General features: G+C 39.8%; 1 protein-coding gene across 1 annotated transcript in view; it reads right to left on the minus strand.

The window, feature by feature from the left end:
* Positions 1-9,473, minus strand: part of akap13 (A-kinase anchoring protein 13) — a 32,840-nt gene extending 23,367 nt beyond the window's left edge. The window contains exons 1-7 of the mRNA XM_025055533.1: positions 9,085-9,473; positions 8,211-8,336; positions 5,708-5,750; positions 5,493-5,604; positions 2,144-2,303; positions 426-493; positions 228-294 (exon numbers count right to left, since the gene is read on the minus strand). Coding sequence (XP_024911301.1) covers positions 228-294; positions 426-493; positions 2,144-2,303; positions 5,493-5,604; positions 5,708-5,750; positions 8,211-8,336; positions 9,085-9,145 — 637 coding nt within the window. The 5' untranslated portion in view covers positions 9,146-9,473. The remainder of the gene's footprint in view (positions 1-227; positions 295-425; positions 494-2,143; positions 2,304-5,492; positions 5,605-5,707; positions 5,751-8,210; positions 8,337-9,084) is intronic.
* Between the last annotated feature and the right edge of the window lie 381 nt (positions 9,474-9,854).

Below are 9,854 nucleotides of genomic sequence, written 5' to 3' on the forward strand. Positions count from 1 at the left end.
TTAACCAACAGGTGAAAGAAAGCACAGGAGATGATTACTGTAGATCTGATTCTATCATCCTGCTGATTGGTCCTGTTCTGTTCCCTGCAGTGTGAATACAGCTTTAACTTTTATTAAATCTCATAAAGTGTGCAAATAACAGTTAAACTGCTACAACAATGGCTCCGTAAATGGTTATGGTCCAAAGTACAGAGCATTTTCTTTTTTCTTTTTTTTTTTACACTCACACTTGTTCCTCATTGTGACTGTAGGGTTAGAGCTTGAATCTGGTACTGCAGTCGGCTGCTTGGGTAACTGGGGCAGAGACAAGAAGAGCAGAAAAAAAAAATATATAAAATAACATGATGATTCCAAATCAATTATTACCACAAAACAACAGTGTTAATACTGAGTCATTGTGAAGTATCTCTGAGGGGACACCATACCTTCATCTTCACCTTGGCACACACTGGCAGGCTCTCCCTGCAGCCCTTATGGACAGAAGAATTACAATCTAGACAAAAAAGAAAAAGAAAAAGCAGAGCTCAGTCAAAGCCCTGACTCTGGTGACAGGGGTGGGGGTGTTTAGGGTTTGTGGAAAGGTGGAGGCTAGAAATTCTGACTGGTTTTCATAGCTGGCCAGGAAAGTCAACCAGCCCACTAATGAAAGCCAGACTGGAGCTGAGAATGTGATGCAATCAGGAGGTAATACTTCTCATGGACGAGGGAGGGGGAGCGGGGAGTGACACACCAGTGTATATGCTGCATGGAAACATGTCAATTATGTAAACTTTCCCAAAACCCTTCATCTTGGAAAATGATCATTATGTTGGAGTCTTAAAAAAAAAACGTTCCCATCTCTCTTCTGATGCTTTAGTCTTAAATTTTCCCTTAAAAACCATATGTTTTTTTTTTCCTTGTGGCCACACCAGGACAGAAACATATTTGTCCGACATTCATGTGAACACTTCAGTCCCACAGCGGAGCCGTGAGTGCGGTGGAGAGGACTGGCTTCGTGGGATTCAACACCTTCACTGGACTCTCTCTTCTCAGCAGACATACAGTAACTGCTTCATACAGACATGTTTTACTCATGAAAACCACAGAGTCACAATGGAATTGTCGCTACTGCTTAAATACATCCACCGCACCATTTCATCAACACACAAAGAAAAAAGCCCCGAACATTTAGGGTGAAATTCTCCACTGTTTTATTCTGCAGAACTCTTCTTGTGTTGTCTGGTGTTTGTTACTGATATTTAGTTGCTTTTTTTAGGGAAGTCCGGCTGATCTGCGACAAAGAGTCACTGTTTTTGTCAATTGAATGGATCTGAAGCAGACATCTGTGAATACTGAGCTTCATAAAACACCCAACAATGAAGGACCAACTGGACTTTAAGTAAAAAAACAAAAACAAACTGCTGTATGTGTCTGTGTGAACCTAAGTATCTAGAGACCAAAGACAGAGTCTGTGTGTGACTGTCGTTTACTGCAGATCTTGGTTCTGCTTTTTTTTTCTTACTGGGATTGCACCAAAGGCTTGTGCAATAAATTACATCCTCTTCAAGGGCTACGGCTGCATCAGTGGAAACTGAATGCAGAAACTGTTTAGCTGCTCCTCTGATGAAAGTCTGACTGGGAAATTAGCATTGGCCTTTGGTGAGCTTCACTACTTCACACAGATCGAAGGGCTGCTTCAGACAGATGGCCTGAGTCACTCGGGGCTAACTGACTGACTGACTGACTGTACAGGAGCTACAATACAGTTTTTTATTTTTTTATTATTATTTCAATTACCTGAGCTTAGGATTCTATGAGTCAAAAACATGTCAGCTTTTATTATGATTATCATCAAAGTATAAGAGTTTTTAGTCTGAAATCAATAGGTGCTTTTTAAACTTTTTGTTAGCGCCCTGTCATCAACCATATTAACTGATACACAGTGCGTGACTGATACACAGTACGTGACATTCTGTGTGTCTGATAAATTTCACAAATGAATGTGACATGAACATAAAGTGTCCATTTTGACAGCTCTAATAATGAGAATCAGAGAGACGCTGAAAAGTAGTTTTCGAGCTTCTGTCCGTCTTTTCTGATAATCCCAGGAACTGAAGTTTATTTAAGTAAGAAGTAGAATTCTTAGAAAACCAACGGTTCTTACATGTGCAGTGAAAAGCATCTTTGCTGGTGAATGTCTTATTGCACTGGGAACAGTGAGCTGCGTGGTCCGAGGGGCCCGACGTAAACAGATGACCGTTGGTCGTCTTCTTGTCCTTCTCCTTGCTCTCCTTGTCTTTTTCCCTTTTCTCCCGTTCCTTTTCCTGTCCAGATGAGAGGGTCATGGTTAAAAAAAAATCACTTTAATTTTTTTAAATTACTACCTAAATGTTTACTCCAGCCAGCTGATTTAAAAATGGACTCATTTACCAAAGACATGTCAGGGGTTTGAGCCAGTTGTTTATGCAAAATTTCCAGCTGCGCAACATTATTATTCTGATGTTCCACACAGCAGGGGGCGTTGCATTGTAAGTGATGCATTATTAATGTTGATGACAAAGTGTCTCATTAAAATGTGTTTTTGTTTCAAGCTGTGCATCCAGCCAGAGATAAAACCACTTGATTTGCTTTAGCCATGGAAAATATTTGATACATTTAGTAGCAATAACGTTTTGTTGTTTTTTTTTAAGTTTACATAACAGGCGATTTTCCTACTGCTACGTCAAAAACTAGTCTTCAAACTGTCTGAAGATGAGGGAGCGGGAAGAGGCACCGCCGAAGATCTGTGACTACTGACAGAGACAAGCTGTCTGGGAATCAAATCTTTGACCTTTCCATAACAGGGCGCTCTTTCTGCAGCCTTGGCATTATTAGACAAGGTCATCAACAGCTGTTGGTCATATCTGTAGTCTGAGCTGAATCACAATCCCATAAAGTGATGCAGAGAAGAACAGCGCTCTTGTTCTCTTGGATTTACATCACACAGCCTCCACCCAAACCCAGAGGAAATAGTAAATGGAGTTTCCAGCTCCTTTTAATGACCGGCCCTGGGCCTCTGGGTTTAAGGGCACCACAAAGCTCTGACATACTGGAGCTTATTTGCTTTATACAACTCGGGATGCCATGCAGCTGACGAGACCACAGCAAATCTACATGTTTACGGCCGTTAAACACTTGTGTGTGTCATATGTTTTCACTTTCTCAACAAAAGGCTGTTTAACCTGCGCTGACGCACAATGGTGAAATCTCACTGGACTTCAGGTCTGAGGTCATGTTTATTTTTACAGTGGTTAAAAAAAAGAAATTACATATCCACTTCTGAAGCTGTGATACGTGACTTCTACATGTACGTGAAGGCTTGTCCCGTTGGGGATTTTTGTAAACAAGTAACAAACGCTAACCTAGCCTATTAGCTTTAGCTCTTCCTCTGTAAACACTACACATATACTGTTTGTGACTCACTACATGTCAAGACTGACATAGTGACAAGGCAGAAATGCAGCAGTGGGATATAAAAAGTCAGACAGCCTCAAACACAGCACAGAAAGATTACAAAAAAAAGACAAAATTAAAATGTTCATCGTGAGGGAAAGACAAAAAAAATGTATGAAAGATTATAGTCTTGTCTCGACTTGACCACATGAGGGATTATATTGAGTTGATGTATTTATACTTCACATTTTAACAAATATAAAACTCAGCTACTATTACTGTGTAATTCATATAATTATATTGTAATACAAGTGGGTAAACAGTCTTTCTTAAGGAGCCTTTTTTTTGGTTTAAAGATTTTTTTCTAACTTGATTTCTGTATGAAAAGTGCACGATCAAAAGTTTCCATGATCAATTTTGTTGAAGAAATAATAATATTTGATTTCTTCTTTCTATAAAAGTCATTTAGAACCAGAAACATGTATTTTCAACAAGGTAACTCTGCATTTTGGTCATTGACATGATTGCTGTTTTTGACACGCATAACATAACACAGATTATGCTCGATTCTACAGAAATAACACAGTTTATTTCTTCACGAAGGCAAAACCGTGACAGAATGTGATAATAAAAGCCTCTAAAGTTACTGACAGCTCACATTTAAACCTGAGATCTGAAAGAGACGACACTGCAGAGAAAGATGATGAAACAGACGACAACTTCAGAGGAAGAAGACATCAGCGAACACGATTTCTTTCAGACACCGTCTTAGTCACCGTGATGCGACCAAACCACCTCACGCTGTACGGTTTGCCTACCTCGAGCCAATTTTTCCATCTATTTGATAAGCCAAGGCTCCGTCTGGATCTTTTGTTTACCATCCCTGGAGGTGGCTGAGACGCAGGCGCTACCATTAAAACTGACGCTGCAATGAGGAAGTGACTGGACGGCTACCGGAGATGCTGTTTGTGCAATGACCCCCTCGTCTGGTACAAACACTATGACAACACTTTGCTGTCGACAGAATCAGCATCCAGTCAATATGTCCAGAAAGAAAAATCATTTGCTTTAGTGATGAAGTCAATTTGTGGAAATGCCCGCTGAGGGGACCACTGTAGTTCTCACTGAATATATTTCTCAATTATGGATGCAATCCAAAAGCACTAATGAGATTCACTGCAGCCAGAGTGAAATTGAACATCAACATTTTGCTAATTGCCTTGGATTCCACCACATCAGACCACAACATGAAAGAGCATTCTGACCTTCGGGGGGAGCAGCAGCAGCAGCAGCAGCAGCAGCAGCAGCAGCAGCAGCAGCAGCAGCAGCAGCAGCAAATGAGCTGCTTCAGAATCCTATCACTTTAGAAACAAACCAACAACCACAGTAGGAGAAAGAAATAAACAGCTACTGTGTTAACCCTGTCCTCCCTTTCTTTTACTTCCTCATCAGTATCTCTCTACCAAGTCTACATTTACACAACACATCGCTCTTAATGTCCAATTATAACCTCATCCACCAGCTCTGGTAAAGAAAAGAACAAGCTTTTAATTTATGTATGATTTATGGCCTTCAAAATGATAATTTAACTTTATTTTTGGTAGTTAATTAACAATATTTTTTTTAAAAACCACTTCACCTCCTCTATAAAGGAACATTTATTTGCTGGACAAGCTGATCCCTCAATAAAAGAGAAACGTTTGGTGTTTGGCTCAGGAACGACAGGAAAACAGATTTATAAAAATTGCTCTGGAGCTGGACTGGAAACGTGTGTTGTGTTCAGAGGAAGAACACGTTCTGGACAGTGTTTCCACTGTGGATGTTTGCAAATGTGAAGCAGAGTGAGATTAAAAAAGCAGCTTAATGTTCCAATATCCTCACTTGAACAAATAAACGTTAGAGTTAGAAAAGCGAATACGTTGATGGCTAATGTTCGACCCAACGCATTAAAGCTCTGCTGAGGAACACTGCGTTAAGTATATAATTTAAAAGTATTATGTTTGAAGAAAAGAAGAAAAAAAAGAGAGTACTGATGTAGTCATCTTATCTAAAAAAAAGAAAAGAAATTCACGTTCTCTTACCCTGGTCTTTTTGTACATCTTGTTTTTGAGGTAGCTGAAGGTTCGGCTGACTTTGGTCACACTCTTCTCCTCGGTGTCCGTCCGCAGAGGTCCAGGCTCTTCCTCTGATATACTGCAACACAAGAGCACTCTTCAGGAGCTGCATTTACAAAGGCCAAGGATTTTATTATCTTCTCAGTTGGAGTAAAAAGAGTGACTGGTGTTAAGGGACTGACCTGTAGGCTAGTGACCCGGAGGTGCTAGAAAATGACCTCATACCTGGAGAGAAAGTGGAAGTGGAGTTTTAGGACAAGGATTCAGGCTGGTGTTCACTGAGCACTTTTGTTTGAAATTGTACTTCCTCTCCCCGGGTAGGGAAATAAAAATCTGCACAAAATGTTTACAGAAAACCACACAAGCAGCTCATCTTGGCTCGTCAGGTAACAGATGTGACTGAATGACCTGACTAATCCAAAAGGGAGAAAAGAAAATTTGTCTGTGAGTCCAGAAGGCTGTGAGATCATGTTGCGGTTACAAGATCTGGATTGGTGACAGAAAAATGCTCCTGAGCGATGTACTTCACCTTTAGCAGCCTTCGTCAAGTCTGTCTGGAGGCTGACAACAAAATAGCATTGGCACTCATACTGTCTGTGAGGGGGAAAAAAAAAAAAGGGCCAAAAGTTGAAGCCAGCTCTGCTTTCAGATTGAGTGCCACTAATGGCCGCAGGGTACTGGCTCTGAACCTCTCTGGCTGAAGACCATGAACTCAAACTTAAAAAAGTGTTTTTCATATCCACAGAAAAATGGCAGTTATAAAAAAAATATGTCTGGGCTGTCAACCAATTACAAATTGTAATCTAATTATTCTCATGGCAGATTTTGATTAGCGCAATTAATCGCGGCTAATTGAAAACATCATAAATCACCATTAATCAGGATTAAATGAGACACAGACAAGAATTGTTTTCTGTATTTTACAGGAGCAGAAAAACAAATAACAGACGGCAGGTATTTGTTTCACTCCTGTTTGTGACAAATTCAAATTATGTAACTATTTGCATGAAATAAAAAAAAAAAAAACGCAAGTGAGTATAACTCAAAATTTGGCCTCATAAAGTTGATTCATTTCAGTCATTACTCTCACCGCTTCCTGGCGGTGCCTTGTAGAACAGGTCGAAGCTTTCAACGCTTTGGTGAAGCTCTTGGCCTCGGCCAAATGAATTTGTCTACAGTCCCTTTGCAATCCATTTGGCAATTTTTCTCAGTCGTCCTGTCAGCCGCAGACTTACTTACTGCCCTGCGCTGAGGCTGAGGCTGAGGCTGAGACTGAGGCTGGTCTGACGCCAGCGTTGACTTTGACCTGAAGTCGTAGCCTCCAAAAGACATAGCCGAGCAGTGACCAGGTATTTTAGGCCAGAGCTGCGTTGGTGAAACAGAAACGTTCTCTTTCTTGTATTAGAGCCACATTTAAACTGGATCTACAGTACACACCGTTCTGCTCATGCATTAAAGTTCAATAAAAAGATTTAATCAGAACAGTTTCACAGATGACTTAACGTTATTAACGCATACATTTTTTACAGCCCTAATCATTATATACAGTTGACTCTGCTCTAGGATTGTCTTCTACAACAATGAGAAAGCTAAATACTGAAGCTAAAAAAAAAAACACAGACACATTTCCTTTTTTCTTTCTCCAAGCGTTGTTTGCAGTGCAGTGGATTATCCAGCACATGTTATCAGAGTGGATTCTGCAAAGGATGGCTGTCTGCTCTGTATCAGAAAGTCAACTCCAAAACAGAATAATGAGGCCAAAGTTTTGGCCTGTCTGTGTTGGTAGCAACACAGTCAAGGAAACAGAGAACACTTTTGGAAAAATCTCCGAGATAAGAAAGAGGAAGGAATGGCTCAGCGTCGGAGCCGAGGCGTCGAGCTCACATTTATCTGTGTAGAATAAAAACAGCCTTTATTCAACTCACCTGCAGGGTCTATGACTCTTTTATTCATCTTTCCCTGCTGGTTGTGTATCACTGTTTTGCAGTGGCACAAACACAACGACTAATTTGAGAAAAGGTCAGCTAAACAGGCTGGATAAGGGACAAGGCGAAACAAGACGGGGTCTTATTTAACGCTGGCGGCTGTGTTGATGAACACAAAACCCTGCTGCCGATGTGAAAGGTGCTTTTCTACACTGGTGACTTTGCTGCAAACTAATTGCTAACAACAAATGACTAACAATTCAGGCGGCTAAACAGAGGCAGTAATGAGCAATTTCCTCGGTGAGAAGTGCGCCGCGCGTGACCTTTAGGGCTTCGTCTAGTTTCTGCGTCTCGTTGCTCGGAGGCCTCAGAGACGTGTATATAACGTTACAATAAAAGCATTAACGCCACAGGGAGCTCTCACTCCGTGAATCACTTTAACTATGGAAAAAAAGGTCACACTAATATTTAGGTTGCATATTTATTCAAATTTAACTAAATGTTTAATGGCACCTATTGTGTGTGTTCTCTTTCTGAAGACTGCGGTCTGTTCCCATTACACAGACCTTGGTGGCGATAACAGCAGTCCTAACGACACCACTAGAGATGAGAGTCCCTTAATTAACACAATAACCAGGCCTTTTTCCAGACTTTTTACATTTATAGTAGTTAAATGTTGTAGTTCTGGTTCCTTTGTAGAGTTAAAAAGAGATACAACAACTGCAGCTAATGCACAGCTGGGCACATTCACAGTACTCACTTATGGTATCGTCATCATCACTAGAAGAAGAATCCCCAGAAATGAAGTGAGACTTATATTTGCTGAGGATTGGGGAAAGGTTGAAAGAGAAGGAAATTCGCTTCTTATGCCTCAGAAATCCCACCCCTTGGCAGAGAAAGACGAAGAAGAAGGAGGAGGAGGAGGAGGGAAGGAGAAACAGAGCACGATCAGAGCAGTTAATAATTATTAGTAACAGTGAAGCATTGAGGATGGAAAAAATGTTAAAGGCAATTTAACGGTAAAGAAATGAAGGAAATCTTTGAATCCTACAATTATATTTCCTTACATTTTCACAGTCTGGTTACTGAAATAAAGGAAAAACTTCACTTTTCACACATTTTTCCTGGAATGACTGACTAATTCAGCTTTAAGTTGCCTTGGCATGTTGTACCTGTCAATCTACGACTGTACAGTAATAGTTGACCTCGATGACCTTCTCTTCCAAGACGTAAATAATTTCTCTGCGTAATTATCTAAATTAACATCGGTCAGAGATTAATGCAAAAATAATAGTTAGTGAAGTAGTAATATATGAAGTCAACTTGTCAAGGCCTTCGTATCTGTGTATGTGCTCATGATTAATAAGATTTAATACTGTACTGTTTTTATAAGATAAAATAAAAAAATACATGTTGAGTAAATAATATTACAGCTATATCATTAATATTTACATAAATAATAATTATGTGCAATAGAAGCTAGTTTCTTATTGGACTTCAATAAACAATTAAAATTATATAAATATCAAAATATTTATCTTTGCAGAATCAAACAGTTCTGTCGACTAACTTAGTTACTGTCGTAAAGTTACTGAACAATTTAGGTAAAACAAAACCAAAGACCATCCACTCACCGTCTATGTCTCTCTGGCTAATCGCAAGCATGGATACAGACTTCGTGAGGGGCAGCGTCATGGAGGAGGAGCTGTTGTGCAGCGGACGATAGCGGCTGGATTTCTAGAACGGAACAAACGGGTGAAGTTATTTGACAATGATTAAGGAACACGGGGATGATCGACTGAGTGGAGTTTGTTTTATATTGAATGAGAGCAAAGTGAAGTTGTCTGAGGGCCAAACCACTTATCCACAAACTCAGAAAAGTCTTTTACATTTCTTTTAATGGTTTATTCACAGGGTTTAAAAAAAAAAAACCCGTTCCTTCTCATGTGAAGCAGAAGTTTGTGAAGATCTCACTCTGGGACGAAGGATGAAAAATACAGGACAAACAGTATTTGGCCGTTTGTATCATTTCATACTTCGTAGATATTCCACATGGATTAAACATGTTATGTGGTGTGAACGTCTCTGGTAATTGGGTAAGTGACACTGTATATTTGGAGTAAAAAAGCGGCACACACACGCTGTAAATCAGTGGTTAGGGAAATCAGAAAAAAGAAGGAATGTATTTTTATTTTAACCATTTAACTGTCCTCTGGAAAATTTCTCTGAAATCAGTGGTTTGGGAAATCAGAAAATTAGACCTGAAAAGAAATGGATTTTTATTTTAACCATTTAACTGTCTTCTACTAAATCAGAATGCGTTCAGATACAACTGTCTTGTGGTTCTATTAAATACGTGGCCCAGCGTTTTGTTGTGAAAATGTGTAAGGTGAGGGATTAGTAT

The sequence above is a fragment of the Cynoglossus semilaevis genome, chromosome 5 (assembly GCF_000523025.1).
Source record: "Cynoglossus semilaevis isolate Cse_v1.0 chromosome 5, Cse_v1.0, whole genome shotgun sequence".
NCBI classification, from domain to species: Eukaryota; Metazoa; Chordata; class Actinopteri; order Pleuronectiformes; family Cynoglossidae; genus Cynoglossus; species Cynoglossus semilaevis.